Raw genomic sequence first — 24,707 nt, forward strand, 5'->3', positions numbered from 1 at the left:
GAGCCTTGCCAACAACCTAATTATTCTATTCAGGTGTGGTGCAGCAGAGGCACATCTAAAAGTTGCAGGACACCGGCTCTTGCCACCTGTGGTCTACAGCCTAATAAAAACAGTAGCACACTCTCTGCTTTAACACTCTGACCTCATGGCATCTCACCATTCTGTTAATTTATTACTATTCTATAAAGCACACCACATCGTTTTCTTGTAGACCATCATTGCACCGCACACGCCCCGCTGGGCAGGAAGTCCTGCACATACGCCGCCACTGCCTTAGTGAGGTAGGTCATGCTCCCAAAGCGGCCACTGGGAGCGCTGTCGTACAACAGCTTGCACACCCCTGTGGACGGGTCCTTCTCCAGGATGTGGTCTTCCGCTCCCAGGTCCTTCTGTGGGGACGGGAGGCAAAACAAGAAATTCGTCTGAGCGCCCGGCTGAAATCCAGACGCGGACGTTCGGAGCCGCCGATTCTGACCTGATCTTTGTAGAACATGTCGTTGGCCTGGTGGACGATCCTCTCCACGTGAACGATGGAGCCGATGCTGGGGATGTCCACGTCGGCCAGCATGGTGAGGACCAGGATGGCCTCCACCAGCAGCTGCCGGTACTCGGGCTGGGGGACACGGTTCAGCACCGTCTCCACGTGGACGGAGAACTTAATCTCTCCAGGGGTCATCTGACGAAGGCAAAATATAAATATGGAACGAGCCTAAATCGTCATTCTTGCGTTAAAAAAGAGAGTTTGGTTTAATTTTGCTATTCAAAGCCACATCGGTGGTGTTTTATCCAAGTGATTTCAACTCTTCGTTGGCATAGATCAGAGGCGTCAAACACATTTTCATTTCGGGCCATATCAAAAACCTGAATGTTCTTAAAGGGCCGCTTGTGCCAGAATATATTGATAGAACTAATTAAATTATTAAAATATCAATAAATAGCTGTTCCTCCAGGATTCTGTGATTGTTTTAGTGCTTTTTTTCTCCAACCAAAATTGCATATTTTGTGGTGCCAATTTAGAAATTAGGAAGGAATTAGGAATTTTTATGACATTTTAGCTAATGTATGATATGAAATGTGACTTTTTATTACATACCATATCAATTATGGACTATAACTCGACATCAAGTAAGGCTGCCGTCACTTAAACTCAATGTTTTTGACCAATTTTGAGAAAATTTGCACTAAAAATCAGAAGAAGAAAAAATGCGGAGATTTGTTGATTTTGTGTGAATTTTGCAGATTTGTGAAAAACTGGAAGAACGTATTGATGTAATTTGGAGTCTAAAGGGCCACAGAAAATGCTACGGCGGGCCAGATTTGGCCCCCGGGCCTTGAGTTTGACACATGTGGCATAGATGGACTAAAACATTTGAGAATTTTTAATTGGAGAGTTTTGAGCAATAAAAGCCTAAAAACTCTTCAGTAACAGATAAAACATTTCACCAATCCCAAACAGAGTTTTACAGTCCTTTAAAAAAAACCTTTAACATTAATCTGCAATAAGTCTAACTTTGACCTGCTGATATATTGTAGTGTTGGTGCTTGTCTAATGCAGGAAAAGCATTAAAATGGGTGTTTTCACAAATAGAATAAAAGTTTCAAATCTCAGTGTACAGTGATGAAATTACAGTTCGATAAAAGTACTTTGGAGTTGCAATTAGAGGAAAAACTCATTAGAAAAAAATAAATATCTCCCAGATTGCTTTGATATTAAGTTTATTAGAGAAAATGTAAAAACACAAGTAGTGGAGTGATTTCTTACCTCTCTGGTGGTTGAAGATGGAAGGACAAAGCCCTCTATGGACAGACCATGGCACTGCAACACAATTAGGGCACTTTATCTCTGCCTTATAAAATATTACAAAATATTTTGAATTTTTTGATGGCATGTTTGCCAAAATAAAATAGGACCTTTAGATTCTAATTCGAGCACAAACCAAAGAGACTAATGAGGACTTAGCTGAACGACGCTTTCTTTAACGTATTCCAAACTTGCTACACTTCACAATAGGGTAAATTATTCACTGAATAATGTGTAACAAACGTCAAGCAGACAGACCTTCTGCAGGATCTTCCACACTTTCTGGTAGAAGCCAACGGGGACCCTGTTCAGCGCTCCGTCCAGCCGCCTCCTGCGCAGCCACTGGCCATGTCTGGTGTCCTTGGAAACGGGGAAGCTGTCCGGAATGTCAATGGACTCTACAGAGGGTAGTCTGTACCGCTGCAGAGCGAGGAAGACAAAAGACAAGTCTCTGTAGCCACTGATGGTATCTGGTGAAACAGCACCCCCTGCTTGTTTAAAAGCACAGTGAAACGTTTTTAGACGTATTCACAAAAAGTGACGTCAAGTTGTTGGGCTTTTTTTTTTTTTATGACGCGCTTTGGAAGAAAACATCTGCATCCTGCTAGTTCATCTTTTCCTTTTACCAGGGGAGACGTTTCAAAGGTTCTACTGAAGGGTGGGGGACATCTCAATATCTGTTACCAGACATAAGTAATCAACTTACGATTAATTGTCCATTAATGGGTTATTGAATTAAAATAAATTCCAATTGATTAACTAATAACTTAGACCTTCTTTTAGTGTTGTAGTTTGGCCACCATCCAGCAGAGGACGCCGCTGGTCATCCTTGGCGGAGCCAGCTGAACAAAGAAGGCGGAGCAAAGCCAGAACGGGAAAGCGAAACAGTCCATAGTGTCCAGTGCGGGATGCAAAATGCACTTTATGCGGTTCTGTTTTGAAATATAACCTCTAAACAAGAACCTTAAGTTACCACTTTAGTAGCGCTCATTCAGCCGAGCTCCATGACGGAGGGGCGACAACAGTCAAAAATGACTGACATGTAACGAAGAGGATGTGCAGACAGAAAAGCGGACGGGTGGCGCAGAAAAATTGTTGTGAGCTTCATGGAGCTGCGTTTTAACATTCCTTCAAGATTAACAAGTGTAAGAATATCTCTCTGTTCATGGGGAGTTAAGTGTTTCACATATGAAAAAAACACCAAGTCGATTGTTAAGATCAGTCAACTTTATAGTAACTCCTTAATCGATAATTTGCATCCCTAGTTACCAGATTACTCCATTAGGGGGAGCACTAAAATTTGTTATCTTGTTTACTGCAACGTAGAAACAAAAACTGTAGAATATGTAGAGAACTGAGATAACAAGACTACATTTACTTAATTATGAATATAGTCTACAAGTGAGTTTTTAAAACTTAAGATACCTACGAGCTTCAAACAAAACATTGTGTCAACATGTGAACTTGTGATAAGGAGCGAAAACAATGCATGTTATACGAGTATGAAGCTATTACACAAATTATAACAAGTACAGATCATTTTAAATGCAACATTATGACCAGATAAAGTTAACAAAATTACATTTACTACTGAAATAATCAACATTTTGTCATAATGGCTCCTAAACCATTCTTAAAATGTGTATACCTAACAATCCCACAGTTTTTTCTATCAAAAATATAAAGATCCATTACTAAATCCAGGTGATGTCTCTATAAAAATTCTAAAAACTGGCAGATAAAAGCAGATTTTTACCCCAGATTCGATGCTTTCTACGTCCACTGACTGAGCTCGGACACCCTGAGAGGCAGAACAACAAACAAACAAATGGAGACAATGAACAAAAAAAAAAAAGGCAAAAAAAAAACTAAATTGTAGAAAAAGTGATGAGTCGGCTCAACCCCAGGTCAGTAGAGTCACAACATGCATGATGGCACACCAGTATCAGAAACAACAGGAATTATCGGGTAGTTGAGAAAAATCACCTGCAAGAATTAGTCAAGTTATTATAAAAAACAAACATTTAATTTGAGAAAATTAAATGGATTCACTGTCTTCAAGACAGTCAGGCAGCAGATAATTCCCAAATCAATCGTCCTGTTAAAAGTTTATAAAGAAAGAAAGCACCAGAATACACCAGTCTCAGAAACGAAAGGAGCTTCAGACTGAAATGAATGATCTCTAGTGAACCCCTGCTGTTCATTTTATTGTCACCTTCTCGGTGGGCGTCACAGGCTGGTCGAGCTGAAATACAGAAACATGATTTAAGGTTCTAAATTTACAGAGATGAAACTGGTTTTATCTTGGTCAGATCTTACAGTCTGCTTCAACTAACGCAAAGAACAAGCTAATGAAAGGTTGGACGTGTTCATAGTCACGCTAATGTCCATTAATAGCTTTATGACCAATTGATAAATTTTTGACAATTCCTGACCTGCAACTTTACTTTTTTTTTTTTTTTTACCAAATTCTGATTTATTTTGAAAAACTCTAAACTTAACAGTGTTTGAAAAAAGATTGATTATGGTAACATATAGCTGCTTCCAACTTAATAAAATTAATCACTTGAAAACATCTCTTAATATCTACTATGGCTACACGTGGTAATGATTTTGCCAATTTAAATTGATAACTGTGAGCAAAAATCGCTGATTTGGTTAACAAAAAAAATACAAAGAAGGAAATAAGAAGAGAATACAAGAAAGAAAGAAAAAAGCAGAAAAAAGGGCAGAAAAATAAGAAAGCAAAACAGAGGAAAGAGGAGTGGGAAAAAAGAGGGGAAAAAAAAAGAAAGGTATTTTCGAGCGTTCCATCTGTATTTTATTCATTAATTCATGAAGCTAGACGCAGAAGCAATGTTCCACTGTGTGTCAGAGAGAAGTTGCTGTGAAACGTTGACGCTAATTATTAGCAGTAATATGCTAATAATTAGCATAGTTAGCATAGCTAACTGTAAACATCCGTCACCGTGTCAGAGATAATGACTCGAGGTTTGGACTCTGACTCGTGTCGCACGCAAGTCTCAAAAGCAAAGACTTGAGACTTAAACTCCTGGTCAGGATCTTGAATCTCTTTAACAATCTTATTCTCATGTGAAAACGATGATGATGAGGATGATGAGGTAAACTAATGTTCTATCCACATGTAACACACAACTTAGAAAAATGACCAGATTTGTGTCAATTTGTCACAAAAACGGCAATTTATTCCTACTTTTATGTATTTTTTTTTTCTTTGAAAATCAGTAACGTTAAACTCAAATTTTAAACAGATCTTGACAGTAGATAACCAAACAGTATTTTCTTGTTGGAGAACCAACACCATCAATTTTCCCATGTGGATTACTGTCAAAATAAGACCCAGCAGAAAAAAAATTACAAACCCCAGCTTCTTTAGTAAACTGGATTTTTGAGTCAGTTGTAAGAATTAAGATAATTTTTCCCGATTCAAACTTGATTGGCGCAATAAATAAAAAATAATAATTTTTTTTTTTTTTTACTTAAAATCTCCTTCAATGAAGGTGAAATTATTTCCCCCATCTGCACCCGTGAGGTGAATTAACACCCACTATTACGTTCAGCATCACCTGACTGGGGTCCAGCATAGATAACCTGCGCTCCAGCTGTAAAAGGCACAAAAGTAAAGTTCACCACATTGTTTAAAATAAGATAATCATGTCCCAGAATCTCGCTTTCCTCCGTTTAAAAACGATTGCTGAGTTAGTCTCTCAATCCTTAGTGCTGTTTAAAAGTTTTAATCGTGTTTCTCACTCCACTTCTGAATGCAGGTCGAGTTAAAAGTGTTAATGAGTCTCAGCTGCCTACCATTTTCATGTCGCTCTTCAGTTTACTGATGCCCGCTCTCTCACTCTTGGTGGCGCCGGTGTTGCCTAGGTGATGGATGGAGATGGCAGAACTGACACCGACGTCTGCCTCCCTTACTGCAGACGAGGAAACCAAACACACAGTCTTACATTTTACAGTGATCCTGCATAGTTTTCCATGTAGGTAGAGCTCAGCACATTAATTGTTTACGTTTTATTGTTGATTTATGATAGATCTCGCTTCATAAAAACTTCAATAACTTAAAACCTCAAGGAATAAAAAAAACACAAAAAGAAAAACTGAATGAAAATGAAAAGCAGAGAGAAATAAAAGAGATAAAGAAAGACAAAGAAACAATGACAGAATTGAATAAAAGCAGAAGACAAAGAAAGAAACGAAAAGAAGATAAAGGTAGAACAAGAAAAAAGCAGAATGATAGAATTAAAGAAGGAAAAAGAAAGGTGGAGAGGAAGAAAGAAAAACAGTAAGGAAAAAAGGCAGAAAGAAAGAAGCTGAAATGAGAAGGAAAAGAAAAATAAAGAAAAAAGAGATAAAGAAAGAAAAGCTGAAGAAATGCAGAAAGAAAGAGAAAGAAACCATAAGAAAATAGGAAAGAAAGATAGAGGAAAGGAGACAACAAAAGAAAAAGAAAGAAAGAAAGAAAGAAAGAAAGAAAGAAAGAAAGAAAGAAAGAAAGAAAGAAAGAAAGAAAGAAAGAAAGAAAGAAAGAAAGAAAGAAANAAAGAAAGAAAGAAAGAAAGAAAGAAAGAAAGAAAGAAAGAAAGAAAGAAAGAAAGAAAGAAAGAAAGAAAGAAAGAAAGAAAGAAAGAAAGAAAAAAGAAAGAAAGAAAGAAAAGATACAAGGCAAGCAGCAAACAACAAAAACATTAGGAGTCAAAGAAGAAACTGGGAGGGGCAGGAGGGAGGGAAAGAAATGATGACAGAAGGAGGAAGGGAAGATGGACACATTTAGACATAAGAAAAAGAAAGAAAGTCTGGACCACTGATATCAAATCCCAGATCTAAGATTTTATAGGTAGCATGACAACTAGATAATAAAATATATATAGCCAAGCTGTGTAAATAATTCAAAACAAGTTGTGGTACTGGAGGACTGACCGCTGCGCTGCACTCCGAACTCTTTCCCACTCAGGATGTGGTGCAGCAGATTCTTCAGCTCAGACGGGCTGAGACTCATCAGGCTCTCTGTGGCTTCCTCTCCTGCTCATACACACAAAAACAAGTCCTGGATGTTTCTTCCATCGTTTTCAATTCGACTCAGTAAGAACAAAGCTGTTGAACCTCTGACTGACCAACGAAACAAACAGACCTGAGCAGCTGAGTGACTGAGCCAATTCGGTGGCCATGACCTGAATAATGAGGCCGATTCGCAGCCGGAACATCTCGCTGAACAGAGACGGCTGAGTCTTGATGCTCATCGCCAGGTACACCATGATCTCCTAGGAGACGGGCAGGGATTACGACAGGTAGGAGCGATTCATGGGAGGTTATGTGGGGGGGACGCAGTGAGCCACCTGGGTGAGGATGGCCACGCTGATGTTGTTGTCGCTGGCCTCGTCGATGAGAGCGGCCAGCTGGTCTGGAGGGATGGGGGCCGTGATGGTCTTCTCTCTCGGCTCAGGAGGAAGTCCCACGGTCAGGTGCTTCTGGTGCGCCAGCAGGTCAGAGCACGCCTAGACAACGTTGGGGAGATGGATTTGGAAATGTTTCTGCACTTCTAAATTGCATGCATTTAATAAGGTTTATACTCAATTTTCATGTTAAAGTTTTCCCAGACTTTCCACACTTCCAGGTTATATACTGTTTTCATATATAACATACAACAACTAACTATGAAGTTATGGCTAATAATTTGATAGCAGACAGCTTGGAACAGGCTGGAACTTGGAAGGGAAAAAAACTGGTACTAAAGGAGGAAGGAAAAACATAAAGAAAATGAGGGCACAAAAAAAGAAGAATGGAATGTAGAAAAGAGAAAGGGAAAACATCAGAAAGAAAAGTAGGAAGTTAAAAAGTGGCAGAAGCAAAATTAAATGCAGGCTTTGTACAGGTGTCACCAACTCAAATTCAAGGCTTTTTAAGACCACTATAAATAGAATTTAAGACTTGCATCACAACAGAAATGCACAAAGAAAAATCGCAAATAAAAACTGTTTGATTTTTTTATTTGCTTGTATTTAGTTTGTATTTATACACAGAATAAATACAAACTAAAAGAGAAAAAGGACTTCACTCACCTTTCTTTAAAAAAAACTTAATTTAAAAGATTTAAAGATCTGAAAAATCTATTTTTAGTTTGATTTTTTCATTAGCATGCATTTGTTAAAGGGAAATGTGATGCATTTAGGAGAAAATGCACCAAACCAGCTGTGCCAAGTCATGCTCGCAAAATCAGTTTTATGACAAAAAGTGAGGCAATGGCTAAGATGAACATCTTCCTGTCAACTGGTGATTGATTTGCACTTACAAATGATGGATGTAAAAAAAAAGCTAGTCATTACTGGCTGGCTATCAAGGGTCAAGCCAGCTAGCTAGCAAGGGTAGAGCTTGCTTGCTAGCAAGATTACAGCTAGCTGCTAATTAGCAGCTAGTTAGCAGTAGCAGTCTGGAATTGAAAGAACACGGTAAAGATGTCTGCACGAGAGTCACATTTTTGCATAACAGTAAAGTCCAATGACAAAAAAGCTGCATAGAATGAGACTCAATAGTCCTGCCACAACAAAACTAAGACCAGTGATTGACATATTTAAGGCTAACTTATTTATTTCAGATTCATTTAAGATGATGAATTGGTGCTAAAAATCAGGAGATAAACATTTCTTCATATTTTCAATTTCATTTTCCCATATTATTCTAGGACCTGGAATTACTGAAATCAAGTTCTGGACTTTTCCAGACTGTGTGGAAACTTGGGTTTGACTAATCTTCCTGACGTTCCCAGGAATTGATGGCATCTGGTTTTGTGCAAGAATCCCTCACACAGCAACGCAGCCGCTCCGTACCGAGTCGAGCTCCTCCACCTTCTTCTTCAGCATCCCAGAGATCATCCTGATGAGGCCCCAGTGTTTGAGGTCACCAGCCTTCTCATAAAGCTCGCTCAGCAGAGATCTGACTGTGAAGCCTTTGCCTTGCAGCTGGGTGTCCCACTCCATACCCCTGAGGACACACACACAAACAAGACGGTTACTGTGGACTGCAGCAGCAGTCCTGTTCAACTGCACTAATATGCATAGGTCAAAGTCTTACTTGTCTTTGAAAAGGATGTAAAGGATGTCTGCCTGGTCCTGGAGGTTTTTCGTGTCCCGCAGCAGCTGCACCAGAGCATCGTAGTCGACGGCTCCGCTTTCGTCTCTGGGGATGCCGCTCTCCACTGAGATCGACACCGCCGAGCTCTGGAGAATGGACGGAGGGAGACGCGGTCAGAGTGAGGCGGGCGTTTGGTGCCAGCGAAGAAGAAGAAAGAGAAGAACAGGGAGAACCTGCGTTTCCTGCTGCTCAGAAGGGTCTGGGAGATTCAGGTTGAGTGACGGCTGACAAGAACGAAACAGCTTGCTCGGTAGGTACATGTTGACGTCTGGATGAAATAAAAGTCACACGGTTTATGCAGGTTTTACCAACTCAAATTTAAGATTTTCTATAACCATTTTAAGACCAATATGAATAAAATTTAAGATCTGTCTCACAACAAATGCAAAAAAGAAATGCAGGGAACAAAAACTGTGAAATTTTTGGGGTCTTTTTGTGGCTCTAGGCAGTAGGCTTTGTGTTTCTCACATGGCATGTGGCTAGAGAGCTAGCAAGTTTGTTAGAGAGTTAACTAGCTATGATGGCTAGTTAACAAACAAAATAAAAGTCAAAAACCAGTACATGAACCAGACCCAGAAAGGGGGAAACAAATGTAAAAAACCTGACATTACCAAAGAAAATCTACTGCTCTCAAAGCTAACTAGCTAGAGGGTCATAAGCTAGCTGCTGATGACTTGTTTGTTTGCTTGCCAGCTAGCAAGCAAGTATTGGCAACTTATCACAGAATGCAGTGAGTGAGGATGTCTGTGCACAACTCAAAGTTTTGCCTGACAGAAAAGTCCCACGAGGAAAAAAATCTACAGAGAATATGAGATTAAAAAGGTCTTTCCACACCAAAATTTAAGACCTGTGATTAACATATCTGAGGCTAACTTACATTGTCTTAAATTTCTTAATGCCTTAGTTTAAGATAAATTAATTTAAGACGTTTTAAGGATGCATGGACACCCTGATTGAGGATCATCATCTTCTTTTAGAAACAGAACTCCTGTAACGGCTCACTGTGTATGTTCAGATCCTGAGCCTTGTTCATCAGAGAAACCATCTCTTTGGTCTTGGTGGCCGCCGCCTTGAACCTGCCCAGGCCTCCTGCCTGATGCTTAGACTTCTTGGGGGAAGAGTGAGCCAACAGGTGGTCCAGATACTGGGCGAGGTCGTCCGCTTCTGGAGGAACGGACAGCAAGGAAACGACAATGAGTAGCAGAAAAGGGCAAATACCCAGAATAAATACAAACTAAAAGAGAAAAAGGTCTTAACTCACCTTTCTTTAAAAAAAAACTTAATTTAAAAGATTTAAAGGTCTGAAAAATCTATTTCTAGTTTGATTTTTTTCATGCATTTGTTAAAGGGAAATGTGATGCATTTAGGAGAAAATGCACCAAACCAGCTGTGCCAAGTCATGCTCGCAAAATCAGTTTTATGCCAAAATGTTTTCACTCCAGCATATTTAATTCAAGAAAAAAATCAAATATTTTCCAAATGAACTCAAGCTGCCATGCATTTCTTTTTATATATATATAAATGATGGATTTATGCAAACAAAATGCACACACAACATGCTGCCTCACCACAACCACCATCACCACTATGGTGAAACTCTACACAGGTCAGTGTACACATGATGTAGAAGACAGTGGTGATTAATGCAAGTCTGCTGGTGATTCAGGTTTATGATGGAGCTCCAGGTAAATCATGTTAAAGATATGCTCAGAGAGGTTAGTTCAATCATCATTTACAATGACAGAGAATTAAATCTACTGTAATAATCGGAAACAAAAATAAAAATTATGATTTAGTTTCTTCATTGGGAAATTCGTGCAACAAGAGACAAATGAATTCTTTGTATTTGACACCATGAATGTATTTTTGGAGTGCATTCTACAAGGAATGGTAAAACCAACCATGAAAAGCACGTAACCTGTAGTGGTGCAAATGTCTTATTATTAGCTGGTGTCACCATTCCTCTCCATCATCCAGACTTTATTCTTACCATCATCACAACGTAATTCATGCATGTATCCATCGCCGTCATCATCATCATCATCATCATCATACTGGTCGATGTGCCGGCCCATGCTGCCGGAACCCTTACCGTCGAGGAAGCTGAGGTGAGCGCAGCAGGAAGTAGTCAGGAACTCCGACAGCTTTCCCGTCTGGGTCCTTACAGGCAGAGAAAGGAGATGGGAAGGAAGTGATTTATGGTGCTTACAGGGTTTGTACACTTTTCCCACAGTAGAATGCAAGAACTTTACAGGGTAAGTTTTCTAACTTAAACAATACAAATGAACTAAAACAAAAAACTAAAAAAAACACTGTTTCAATTTACTATTCTGTAGTAATTTAGTACCGTCACTAATAATGTCCAGTTTTCTACATTCTACAGTAGGGACAAACTTTTTATGTTTTAAAATGTCTCTGTACTCACGCTATACAACTGACTGGTCTATGAACATAACATTAACAAAAAAATAAATAAATAAATAAAAATATTGTTTTGAAATGGATGACAGATCAATAGGTCATCCATTGACCCATTAGAAATAATTGATATTCCTTACATTGATCAAGTCACATAAAGGTTAATTACCTTTCTGCTCAAATTAAATGCGGTTTGAAAATGTCACGGTTTGACAGTGTGGGGTTTGTCCCGTCAGACCGTCAGTTCCCGAAACCACACACGCAGAAATTCATAAAGAAGCATATGGGTTCACTGCTACCTCACCAGAGCAAAAAACTTGTGGGGTCCAAATGTTAAGCACAATATACAAAGAAAGCTACAAAATAATCTCTAAAAAATGTTCTCACTATGTTTTCTGTCATTTAGGACATAAAAATAATTTTGGTAAATCTCACTTATCTAAAACTTAAAAAAAAAAAATGTCCAATTTAACGTCAGGCAGTGAGGAAAAGAAATATGTGTATGACTTTTTATATGGAAGTTATCACCTGAAAGTAACATTTTCAAAATGTAAGTTTTTGATCAAAGGTTAGTTTGCACTTTCTTACAAAACTGTACAGTTTGACCATCAAGCACCTTCAAGGACTTCATACAGGAATCCAGCACTTTCCAAACCTTAAAACAAACCTAATTTAAAGTGGACAATCCATCAAACATAAATCCACCTTGCTCCTCCATAATATCCATCCTGTAGCTTCTTTAGCGTAGCTATGACTGCAGGGTCCAGGTCAGTGCGGTCTTCAGCTGCAGCAGAACGAAGCAAAACGGCCATCACAGAGGCAAAGCATGTAAAGGTTCAACAGAAAGAACGCTCAGTGGACACAAACACCCACTCAGCATAGTCTGTGAGATGGGGAAGGTGACCGTCGGTCGTCCGGTTATCCTCCATCTGGATGCGAGGTAGGCGATCTCGTTCCTCAGCATCTCCACGATCATCTTGTTGTCCAGAGCCAAGTAGAACTGCTGGTGGTCAATAAACTGTGTTTGGTTTTAGCAAAAAAAAGAAAGATCATGGAGGATGAGAGGTTTTCAATGTGAAATCTTTTGGGATTTTAATCCAGATATCTGTTGTTTCTCATTACCTGAGGAGTGAAAGCAAAGATTGTGTTTCTAATGATGTAGAACTTGGAGGTTCCCAGAACTCCTATTCTTCTGTAGGGTCTTCCTGTCAGGCCGAGCCTCGGGTTACGGCCTGAAACAGACGAGAAGAATCAAGAAAGAAAGGGAATGTGAGGAGAAAATTACATTTTGTGCCACCCAATATCATGCAACAGAATTTGATGTAAGCCATACATTCTAAGTCTGTGCGTAGGACTCTTATTTTGAAGTACAAAAGGAAGTAGTTCTTGATAACAAAAGCGCCTAACTGCTCTTCTTACATCGTTTATTAGGAAACATTTAGGAAACAAATTTATTGAGGCACAAACAAGATATGAAGTTTCTGAGCACTGTGAGAACACCGGCTAAACGTTAGCCGCTAACGTTTAAGTTAGCATCAGGTTTGAAGCTTCCCATTGGTGGTTAGAACGAGAGGTGATGTGGAGCTTGTACCGAGTCTGGCATAGATGTGACTCAGGACTCTGGAGGGCTGAACATGGATGGGATGGATATCCGCCACGGTCTCCACGTTTATACCGTTCTTCATCAGCAGCGCCTTAATCTCATCTGTCTCAGCCAAAATGGACACTAAAGGAGAAAACCAGTTTGTTTAGGTAAAAACAATAAAATGACTGCAGGAGTAAATTAGTCTTGGCTGTGAACTCACCCTGTACAACTACATCAGGCTTAGGGATCGTGGAGAACCGTCTGTTAAGGGGATCGATCTCTCCCGGGGCGAGAAAACCCTAGAAGCACATAAGAACCGTTTATAGGGTTTCTGCAGAATTCACCAACCCAAATTTAAGACTTTTTAAGAACTTTATGGATGGAAAGAAATGTACGAACTTAATCCAACCAACTGGTGTTAAAATTAAACTTCCTCAGGATGGATGCAAAAAAGCTAGCTAGTTAGCAAGGGTATGTTAGCAGTGAGTGACAGAACGCAATAAAGTCTGCGTGTGACTCAAATTTATGCCTAACAGAAAAGTTCAGTGAGAAAAAATATATTCAAGATTAAATAGGCCTAGTCAGACCAAATTTAATACCTATGATTAATACCAACGTACATTTTTGAAATGTCATTTTAAGGTCTTAATTTCAGGGTATGAATTTAAAAGGTTTTATGACTTTTTAAGGTTTATTAGACAAATATTTATGCATTAAAAAATTCTGATTTAGTTTTCAAAGAACTAATTTATTTAATGTTTTGTAAGCTCCTATAATGGAGGCACTACCCCAAAACTTCCCAGTATTACTTCATTGACAGCAAGCAGGATTTTACTGAAAGTTTTGAGGCCTTCAGTATTGTCTGGATGAGCAACAGCAAGCAGCGTCAGGTTTCTCATGTTTGGTCACCTCAGAGAGGAGTTTTCCAAGGATGTACAATGATTGACCCCATTTTAGAGGACACTTCCCCATTGGGATCCTTTCTACTGAGTGAGGGTTCACGTACTCCTCTTCCGCCTGTTTGAACATCCAAGCACATAGAGGGACAGATTTACAATCACCTAAAACCCATTTTCACTCAAAGAAGTCAGTCTGAAGCTAAGATTAGATATGAAAGATGTTCTAAAGCTTGAAATCCATCACCTTATCTGGAGGGACACTGTAGAGTTCTGGGAGCAGCCAGATCCCGTCTTTCTGTTTGATCAGGATCGCCTCCAGCGCCTCCTGGTACTCCTGCACCTGTAACCAACATCAGCGGAAATATACAGAAAACACGTCTGCGTACAAAGAAAGTACAACACTGTTTCAATAATATACCTACAAAAAGACTTATTTAATAAAAATGTGGTATAGAGGAGAAAGATTAGGCAAATACAAACCCAGACGAAGGACATTTAATTACTGATATCTGACCAAAGTTTAGCTCACAATAACGCTTACATGTTATATAGTTTTAAGTACAATGGTTCAGCTTGTTAAAGTAAGCAGGTTTTGTTAATGTGTGGCTTCCAGTCATTTTTATCATACATGCTATAATAGATTGGTGTAGTATTTAGGGTCAAGGTCCTATGAAAGGCACATTTTCTGGGATGCACACCACTGGGAAGAAGCCAGTTGTCCCAATTTCTGCCAATTGTCCCAGTGTCCTAATCGATGTATTTGATCAGTGGCACCCCAAGTCCTACAGTTCATCAAAGGCAAACTTGGTCTTAAAAATGTAATTCCACAATCAAGAATTAGTTTCCATTAAAAGTAAACAAAAGTGAACATGTGTTTCATGTTGGTCACTGAGGCATAAATTACCTGCTCATAACTGTTGCTAAAAATGCCGTCGAGTATGAGATACGTCCAAAACAGAGGCCACTCGCACTCTATGTTCTCAAACAGCTTCAGCTCAGCCGACTCGTAATACAGCCGGTTTGGATCCTTTTCGGAGAGAAACGCACATCAAGACAAAGGTTTAGAAATTCAGACCTCCAACAATAACAAACTCTAAAAGTTAGCTATAATCTGGCAGGGATTCAGAAAGGTCAAGCATACAGTTAAAGCATTTCCATTATATTGTCGAATTTCAAGGCCTTAATTTTGGATAAGTGATAGCTGGTGATAGATTTTTTTTTTTAAATTACGCAGTTTAGTTAAAGGACTCCACTGGTTTCTTTTGAAAACCAAAACAAAATAAACAAAGTTTCACACTTTCCATCCTTTAGTCAAAGAAACTAACATCTGAGGGATGCATTCACTGCCATGGTGACTGAATCTTTTTGTATTCATGCAGCATCCCTCAGTTTATTGCTGCCCTCAGCTACTTTCCACCCAAACAAAACCCAACAAAAACATCATCACTGCGGCTACAACAATCTCCCCAGCTTACATTGCTTTGATGATGAAATTTAAGGGGAAAAAAAGTCATAAAGTGGAGCTCAGTTTGCTCCTTCTCAGATGTAACAAGGTAATGTTTTGTGAAAAGAAGACGAAAAAAGCTGCATGTGAGGGTTTTTTGTGCTCCTTTTTACCTCTCGGGGAGTTTTGTGGCCGTCTCTGAGAAACCTGCAGCAGCCGTATCGACCCTGAACACAGAGAGCAGGAGCTGATAAAGACAATATTAAAAAAGGACTACAATTGGTAAAAGTAATCTTCAGTTCTCATAAGAATAGGTATTTAATGAAAGCTATAGAAAGTATCAGAGCTGGAAAAAAATAAACATCTCTGGCAGACAGCAGGAACACAATCCAATCAGTGTTTCACCTCCTCAAATTTAAGACTTTAAGACATTTTTAAGCCCATCATGAATGGATACATTTGCACTTAGTAAAAAAACAAATCAGGTATCTAGCATTAGCAGTGAGTTAATGGTAGGGCTGTAGTAATACAATAATCTCACGATACAATACACGATATTCTGCTCACGATATGATATATTGCAATATTCGGCAAACGATACAATTGAATACACTTATGCGATTTTCTGAAAGATTTTAGAGGGACAGAGTGATTTTGGTGACATTTTGTGACTGTTATAGAGTTGGATTAAATTAATTTAACTGAAAACTGATTAAAAGCACCAACTACACAATACCTGGCTCTGGTTGGACATGGACACAGACTTAAAGTCGACAGCTGGACAAAATGATTCAAAGAAGTGGTGAGAAAACATGTTTCTTTTAATTTAAACAGAACAAACTGTAGCTTACGTGCATTTGAGAAGTAAATAAAGTGCACCAAGTACCCTGTTCTGAATAGTTTGATACCTTTTTAACCTTGATACTTAACATCTGAAGGAATCACTCTAAGCCTGATGACCGAATCACTCTCCCGGCAAAGCAAGAAGTGAGTAAGCAAGGTGACAGTTGGATGTTATGATACTTGCGAATGAATATTGATTTTTTTCTAGGAAAGAAAATATTGATATATATCGCAAAATCGATATTATTACACAGCCCTAGTTAATGGTAGCCCCAAGTGTCTTGAGTCACAGAACGCAATGAAGATGTCTGAGAGCGACTCAAAGTTTTGCCTGACAGAAAAGTCTTGCAAGGAAGAAAAAAAAAATTAAATAGTCCTATCAGGACAAAATTTAAAACTTGTGATTAATATATCGTTACCTTCCTAAAATAATGGCCCAAGTAATTTTTTGGCAAAAAAAAGAGAGAAAATATCACCTTGCCTAAATCAAGGCGATGTTTTCGCCTTTATTAAGGCACCTAACAGGCCTACTGACCTGTGTATCGTTATATAAAAGTGTGTGTGCGAATGGGGGAAAGTCAATCTAATGTAAAGCGCTTTGAGTGGTCAAAATAATTGGAAAAGCGCTATATAAGTTCAGTCCATTTACAATTTTGCACATCTTCTGGATTAAAAGAAAGACAAGTCTGGCTGCTTGAAATGAAAAAAAAACAACAACAAACAAACAAAAAAAAAAACTTAGGTGATCATTTTAGGAAGGTGACAATATTAAAGGCCAATTTGCATTTTAAAATTAATTTAAGAAATTTTAAGGCCTCAATTTTAGATAAATGAACTGAAGACTTTTTAAGGGTGTTTACTCTCAATGCTTAAAAAATCCTAAAAGAAATTTGCACATATATTACTTTCTACTGTTTAGAATCAGATACTATAATGGAAACATGGAGATGAGCACATATTTCTAAAACATTGCAGTTCTTCAATTAAGAAAAAAAAAAAAGCCTGGAACAAATCTCCAAATCTTGATGTCTACCATACAGGCACACAGCAGAAGAGAGGCTACCTGCAGTTTAGAGATGATCTCCTCCTTGGTCATGTTCACTATGCTCATGTCCTCCACAGCAAAGGCGGGGTAGGTGATGATGGCCAGGACTCCAGCGTCCACCTCTTTAGAGATGGACGCTCTGGGCAACATTGACGTCAGAATAGACTGAAAATGAAGCACAGAGAGAATGTTTGAGTTAAACAATGATATTATTACTTTTTATAACATGCCGTGTGTGTGTGTGTGTGTGTGTGTGTGTGTGTGTGTGTGTGTGTGTGTGTGTGTGTGTGTGTGTGTGTGTGTGTGTGTACCTGACAGTGCTGTATGTCATCGGCCAGCGCATGGACCACAGATCCAGGCCCTCCTTTTGCTCCAAACAGGTTGAGCTCATCCAGAGCCTCCAAAGCTGCCTGTAGGTCAAGCAGCAACCTTAGCAAATAAAATATTTACTGAATACTCCAATAAGCTACTTTCAATCGTTAAAAACTAGAAAGAAATGTAGGAACAACTTCCAGTGGAAATCCAAATGGTTGGTAACAGGCAATTCAAGATATACACCCAATGTCAACTTTTAAGGTGGAGAGGCTAAAAATGTGGGCTTGTTTCTTAGATCTGAGCACCTCTTTGTCCTCTTGTTACTAAAGGAATCAAAAGCCATCGATCTATCTGAAAGCTTTAGGACTGTTTTTCATCAAGGACAACAAATGGTCCAGTATGGTCCTCTTAAAGGGGCAGTGCTGTCTTTTCCAGCCACGAAAGAGTCATTTTATAGCACAATCAAGGAACTATTTTAACTTCAGTTGTTATACAATTTTTTATATATATCAAATATGACTAAAGAAATTTTACTTACTAATTTAACTCATTGAAATTGGGCCTCTGTCGCTTTAAAATCTCCTGCTCTGAAACTCCGTCTTCAGTAAGTCATCATAACACGGCTCCTCTTTTAAACTTTTAACCACATTTTTACCAGCGTTTCACTGAAAAGTAGCTCGTATAATGAGCTCAACAGATGCACGGTTCCTTGAAGTGTTTGCTAATTTCTGCTGGCTAGTCTGAAGGAGCCGAGTAGGGGAGTCGCAGGGGTTCGGTGCTCTGAAAGGCGAAAGCTTGGAAACTGCACCTATGAGGAGGAACTTTGACTCAAAGGCGGAGCTAGGCCCACCTGAGCGTTTTGAACAGCTGAATGGTTGCCATGGGAGATTAAAGGATTTCTCAAACATTCATGAAAGAGTCAAGGCTGTGTTTGATGATGTAAAGCTGAAAAAGAAGCATATTTTTCACAATACTGCCCCTTTAAATTTAAGTCTGTGTGTGTTGACTGCAGTGAGAACTTTGTGTGCTGTGTTATTTCTGTGTAGGAGGCTATTCTCAAATGACTGCACAGAACCTGATACCTCCTGTTTAGTGCCAGCCAAGGGCAGCATTGGAGTCAGACGGGCAGAGTGCTGGAGTCTGAAGCTAAATCTTCAAAATGATCACGTTTAGAATGAAGCTTGAGGCTTTCTTTAATATAACCTCCGCATCATCTAGCAAAGCTGCCACCTATAAGCTCTTCTTCTCTTTTCATTCTCTCCAACAAACATCACCTCAGGCCGCTCAACTTCAACCGTCAAAACAAAGCCGCTGCCGCCGCTGCATCTGATCCAGAGTCATTTCGGAGAGGCCGGGTCAGCTAAATGTCAGCGTAAAGGCCGCTGGAGTGACTGTGCAAGATATTCACGGGCACACCTGTTCTGGTTTTAGCTCCGGTTCAGGCCTCCGTTTAGTGTTATTCCTGTGACTCTGTAAAACGGGAGCTAACCTTAGCCGTGCCTATGGAGCTGGCATTGATCTCTGTGATGCCCTGGTTGGTTTTGTCTCCTCTCTCCCACATCCCATAATCCTGCAGGAGGCCAGACAGGGAGGAGACACTCAGAGCAGTTCCAGAACGTAAAGGTGCGGTGAGCCAGGTGGATGAACGGACACTTACAGCCACTTTGTAAGCTGCCTCGATGTAGAACATGAGATTCTGAACAACATCCACTTCGTCTTGGGTGTAGATGATGTGGAGACCTGGAGCAGAGAAACACCGACTTTAGATCCAAGCGCATTCGGGCGTTGGGTCTAAACGGACAGGAGATCCTTTGCTGCACCTGATGCAGTCATCTGAGCGAGGAAGAGCAGGAACAGAGAGGTGGCGTCCACCTGCAGGTGGCCCCACTGGTCGTCGCCGACGACGGTGGCGCAGGTCCTGGTGTTGTACTTGGCGTGGAGCGAGTCTTTGGTGCTCCGGCTGTATTTAAACTTCTCCACTTTGTCCAGCTGTAGGAGGAAAACAAAGACGATAAAAAACAGAGTATTTCTGAAATACCACATTTTCCAGACTATCAGTCGCAATTTTTTTTTTCCATAGTTTGGCCTTTCCTGCGACTTAGGGTGTTTTCACATGCGACAGTCTGGTGGACTCGGTTCGATTGATTTGTTCCATTTTCGTCTGGTGTGCTTCTCGTTCACATACCACTGTGTCAAACGAACCAAACCCTTTGAAAAACCTGTTCACCTCCTCACTTCAACTGCATCAAGTCCTACATTTGTAGGCGGAGCAGAGTTTTCTCTTTCGGACCCCATTGAAGTTCGATTATGCATTCACACCTCTTCAAACAAACTGTGGAGGTGTCAGAGTAATTTGTTTGACTTGTTTCTTCCTAGACAAACAAACTAGCGTTGGATTAAAGCGGATTAAACAAGGCTGGTGTGAATGAACCCTTATAGTCCGGAGCGACTTCATGGCTCATTTTTTGACTGGTGCTGTGAGGCTTGTGGTCCGCGCAGCTACGTCTCCACTTCCTGGTCATATATTTTCAAAGGAAGTGAATATATGACTTTGCAGGTGGAACCAAGTCGATGAACACCACCGCCTCTCTGTCATGATGGATTTACTGCAGCTCTGCTCTTCACCGTCTACTCTCAAGTACGCCAAGCCAGGTCCTTCCCGCTACGGTAGGACAATCTGACGAGGTACCTCAGATGGTCAGAGCAAACTGATTTAGAGCACGGACATTGGTACTTTCCAGTTTCCATGAGTTTGATAAGAAGCAACTAAATACAACATGTCACTGGAACCCTTCATCAGCATGAGCAAGGGCCTCCCTCAAGTTCAACAATTTCTAAATAAATGCGACTTATACTCAGGAAAATATAGTAATTTGACTTTCCAAGCAATTCAACTGTGAAATCCTTTTGTAGGTAAGCAATAAGTGCATCAATGATCTTACCTGCCTCATTATACACTGGAGAACACCTCTCATCAGCTTGACCACGCTCTACGGGCAAAGAGGGTGAAATGTCAAAGGTTTCAACATATTGCAGCCTACATGATGATGTTGAGTCCATCCACATACCCACCTGTTCCAGCTCATAGGCCTTGGCCTTGTCTTCGTCTCTGTCTGCGTTCTTCCTGTAGGCCAGGCTGAGGGCCCACACGGACACAATGCTGTACACATTGTCTCTGACCCAGGCATCCGGCTGGTCGGTGCTGCCTGGCAGAAGACCCGTCACCGGATCCTGTCCAACACACAGCAACCACAGTTATGGGGGAAGAGAAAACTGAGCATCAGGCATGGAAGGCATGATGAAAACAGTGACAAAATATTTGGGATGAAAACGAGTGTTAATCCCAACCCATCACAAATTTTCTTTTGTATGATGTCTTACTAAAATATTTACATCCGGGCACTTCAGTATGTTTTAATATAATACAGAAGGACAGAAAGTAGAGCACCCCTGCTAGGTGGAAGGAAAATACACAGGTTTACAATCTTTACAATTACACTGATGCTTATAGTGGTCAAATATTACAGCAGTATTTTAGGCTCACAACATTCAGTCTGGACTACAGCTTTTTGTTGAATATGGCCTCTTCAGCATCAGCTTCAAACTATCACCTTTTGGAGTTTACCAACATAATTATTGATTCTGGCACTACAGCAGATCATTAAATTGAGAAATACCTGAGTATTAGTGCACAACATATATTTCCCATCCCAATCCCAATAATATTGCAGTTGTATGGTGTCTTAATATTGTGAAACGCCATAGTTTTTTTTGTTGTTGTTAAGGTTTCATCGGCTCTAGTGGCCTTTATTTGATAGTTAGTTGACAGGAAAGTCGGTAATGAGAGAAGGAGAAGACATGTGGCAAAGGTCGCCAGGCCAGGAATCGAACCAGCAACAAAATGTCTAAAACTACGTTTCCCATAAAGCCTCTTCACCCTCCTGCTGGATCAGGGTTTGTGTTCAAATATGCAGCTGCTTGTTCAGCTTTTTTCAAGTGTTGCTGCCCTTACAGCTCATTAGCTCACAGTGGCAGTTGGCTCTTTCAGCACCAAGGCAGCTTTTGTTTCCAGCAGAGAAAAACCGTTCCACAGCGTGGCTATCGGCCAGGTGGAACTGAAGTGCTGCAGGAGAAGTCAAAATGCTGAGGAGTTTTAAGGAAATCTAAGCAGCTGACTCATAAATACCGAGATGCAGAGCAACGTGACTGGACCACCAGAGAGTTTTCAATTGTAACGAGATGTGATAATGGAGGACTGTTGGCTAATTGCTCTATTTGAGCAGTGAAGTGGACACAGCCACAATAACTGACCGTGTTCACATTCAGATATTGACCTCACATTCAGTTTCTCCTGTTTCAGAGACAACAGACCCAAGAGTGATTCAGATGAAAAATCTTAGTAACAACATCCACACTGAAGAGAGTTGTTGTCAGGGCGACATGTTAGTGCTTTAAAATTGTGCTAAAAATCTTTCTTTTTGGGTCAATTTCTTGGTGCATCTCAACTAGTGATGCACGATATATCGACATTATTATTGGTATTGCCTGACGTTAGTAATTTTTTAACATTCGGTCTGATAAGTAAAACTGCATCAATATTACGAATTATGTTTATTTCCACCTAGTTACTGTGTGTTTGAGGAAGGGGTTGCCATGTGATACTTGTTCAGTCTTGTGATAGCGACAGTGATGATGTGCAGGATTACAGAGTGTTAAACTGAAGAAGAAAAACAACAAAGGCGATGTGGTTGCTTTAACATGGTCTCAAAAGCGTAGCGAATCATATAAAATTAGGGATACACTGATATGAAAATTTGGGACGATATCAATATCTGATTTTAATATTGCTGTTATGGCCTTTTACTGATATTCTATACATTTCACTACCGTTTCAAAACGTTTGTGAAGAAAAACCCCAACCAGAATCAGACACCAACAAGATAAATAATGGTTGTTTATATCGGCCCAATATGTTAAAAAAAAAGACTTATATCGGCCAATACCAATATTAGTGCCGATATATGGTAGATCTCAATATATAATAGGGATATTGATGAACATGTTATCGGCCATAACTAGGGATGCATTATATTGGATTTTTGGTCAATATCCGGTATGCCGATATACTAAAACTCATTTGGCCGATAACCGATACCAATGCCGATATTTTTTTCCAATACCTACTTACTGAAACTATATGGCTTTTTCTACTGTGGAATTAAAATACTGCATTAACTTTGTCCATTTAGCCTGCTAACAAATGCAAATGCTAAAAAGGATACAAGACTTTCAACTTGCTTTATGTTTAATGTCAAATTTATCCATAACATCTGCTCTCTCGAAGACAATGACAACACTCAAAACAGTGCAAATTTGTAAATCTTCACAAAACAAAATTCAACCTGTTCACAAGCAACAAGTGAACAGGTGAAAAGCACATCAGTTGCACACTTAACAGTTTCTTATGACATTGTGCTGTGCTGGAGGAATCATTGTCACTGGTTTGTCACATAAGAACAGAGCCTTTTATACTGGTGAATTATTTTTGACAGAATGGCTGATATCCGATATTAAGCTACTATTGGCTGATACCAATACCATGCAGATAATATTGTGCATTCCTACCCATGACAGAAGTACTATCAGATATTGGTATCAGCCCAAATTTTCATATCAGTTTATCCCTCATGTACTACCATTTTGAGCAACCAGCAATTTTTTTTTTTGTTTTATAGGCCACATTTGCCAAAGTTAATCGTTCAGCTAAAACAAAAATAAGTTTTGTATGTTTTATAATACACAGAAAATAATTCTAATCAGACTCAGCAGATACGGCCTCAAAGGAATACAGAAATTGGTACAACACTGTTACAAATTTCAGCTAAATACAGGTAACAAACAACATAATTTAAAAGAAGATTCTTGCAGTAAGGCGTTTGGAATTTGGAAAGTACCACAAACTTTACAGATGTATTTATTTATTTTTATTTTTTTCACGAAATCCATGGGATTAAAAGCAAAATTATGTGCAAAAAAACCATATCTTTTCAGGAAGTAATTTCTGTAGTGCAGGTTCACATGAAAACCTTGACAACATATGCGTTTCTGACATGACTGTGGTTCCTCTACAGTGACTGCAAACACGTACAAAAACATTTAAATATGTCAGAGCAGCACAGACTTGCGAAATATAACCTTACCTCGCCCTGTGCATGCTTTACCTCTAACTCTTTTTTAGCTTCCGTGTCTGGCTGCAGTGTTTTCAACCACTAAACAAGTTAGCTTAAGTCTTAAAGTCATCAAAGTTATGTAGAACCTCTTTAGCCACTCACTTGGTGCTGCAGGATAGTTTGCTGCACTACCCGGGCATAGTTGTCCAATTTAACGCCAGAGTTGCTCCTACTTCTCATGCTGACAAGTGAAGGTCTCACTTCTTCTACTGGCGGGTACACACAGTTCGGGACAAAAATTGTCTTAGGTTCTAGACAGAGAGGTCATTTTCTGCTGCGCTGTGTTGAATTACTAGCAGCCGGAAAGAAGGACAACTAAGCTGCAGTTTGGCTGCACTAAACACAGTTCAGCAGCTGGAGGAAGCGAGGAAGAGGTGAAACATGAATCCGAGATGAGAGCGCAACCGGAAGTAACTTCTCTCATCTTCAAAGTAAAAGCATACTTCACAGGAAGTGAGAATAGACCAAAATTCCAATGTGTGATTGTGTGTATATATATTAATTTTTAAGTTTTAACAATACTAAATTAGCCCAGCATAAATGCCAACCCTCACTTGCGCTCTCCATAGAGATAGGACCTGGAAATATTTAAACCAAACAACATTTCAGAAAGAGAGATGTTGCATTCAATAACTAATTTTAAAATTAGGGTATAAACTTGAAAAAAAAAATCATAATCGTCATTAACTTTTTTTAAATGGAATATATTATTTAGAGACTTGTTCTTACAAACAAATTTGAAAATCTAAAACGAAAAGGGTTGATAAAAAAGAAGTTAACAACAAAAACAACAAAAAGCTCACACTGATTTTAGTTTTCTTTTTAATGCACATTATTTGGTCAATAAATCTCTTGTCTGCTAATATAAGGGCTTAAAAGTAAAAAGACTACAACAAATCCCAGAATGCAGCATCGCCTACGATCGTTTCTGCTTGGAAGCAATCCGGCTTGAGAACGTTCCTTCCTCTTTCCATT

General features: G+C 39.5%; 1 protein-coding gene across 4 annotated transcripts; it reads right to left on the reverse strand.

Moving 5' to 3' along the window:
* Nucleotides 1–24,125, reverse strand: phka1a (phosphorylase kinase, alpha 1a (muscle)). Of its 4 annotated transcripts, XM_017310617.1 has the most exons (32): nt 23,835–24,125; nt 20,575–20,733; nt 20,445–20,492; nt 19,323–19,491; nt 19,160–19,242; nt 18,992–19,072; nt 17,499–17,597; nt 17,206–17,352; nt 15,473–15,526; nt 14,760–14,882; nt 14,100–14,195; nt 13,866–13,973; nt 13,177–13,255; nt 12,963–13,097; nt 12,494–12,603; nt 12,245–12,389; nt 12,077–12,155; nt 10,944–11,113; nt 9,956–10,117; nt 9,127–9,221; nt 8,894–9,039; nt 8,650–8,803; nt 7,162–7,320; nt 6,957–7,086; nt 6,746–6,847; nt 5,627–5,742; nt 4,017–4,046; nt 3,558–3,602; nt 2,060–2,221; nt 1,763–1,816; nt 476–676; nt 1–389 (listed from the first exon to the last, which is right to left on the reverse strand). In XM_017310617.1, the coding sequence occupies exons 1-32, from the start codon at nt 23,910–23,912 to the stop codon at nt 216–218; spliced, it is 3,693 nt and encodes a 1,230-aa protein (XP_017166106.1). In that variant the 5' UTR covers nt 23,913–24,125; the 3' UTR covers nt 1–215. The 4 variants fall into 4 exon arrangements, with proteins under 4 accessions (XP_017166106.1, XP_017166105.1, XP_008433571.1 ...); XM_017310616.1 differs by lacking the exon at nt 4,017–4,046 and having other exon boundaries at nt 11,046–11,113; XM_008435349.1 differs by lacking the exon at nt 4,017–4,046.
* Nucleotides 24,126–24,707: the final 582 nt, after the last annotated feature.

Source organism: Poecilia reticulata, linkage group LG18 (genome assembly GCF_000633615.1).
Source record: "Poecilia reticulata strain Guanapo linkage group LG18, Guppy_female_1.0+MT, whole genome shotgun sequence".
Taxonomy (NCBI): Eukaryota; Metazoa; Chordata; class Actinopteri; order Cyprinodontiformes; family Poeciliidae; genus Poecilia; species Poecilia reticulata.

Excerpts from the sequence above, each read along its gene's own strand:
- phka1a (XM_017310617.1), bottom strand. The coding sequence starts at position 23,912 with ATGAGAAGTAGGAGCAACTCTGGCGTTAAATTGGACAACTATGCCCGG. Across the intron at positions 15,527-17,205 it reads AGATCATCTCTAAACTGCAG|GGTCGATACGGCTGCTGCAG; the intron begins GTAGCCTCTCTT and ends CTCTGTGTTCAG. Across the intron at positions 390-475 it reads ACATGTTCTACAAAGATCAG|AAGGACCTGGGAGCGGAAGA; the intron begins GTCAGAATCGGC and ends CCGTCCCCACAG.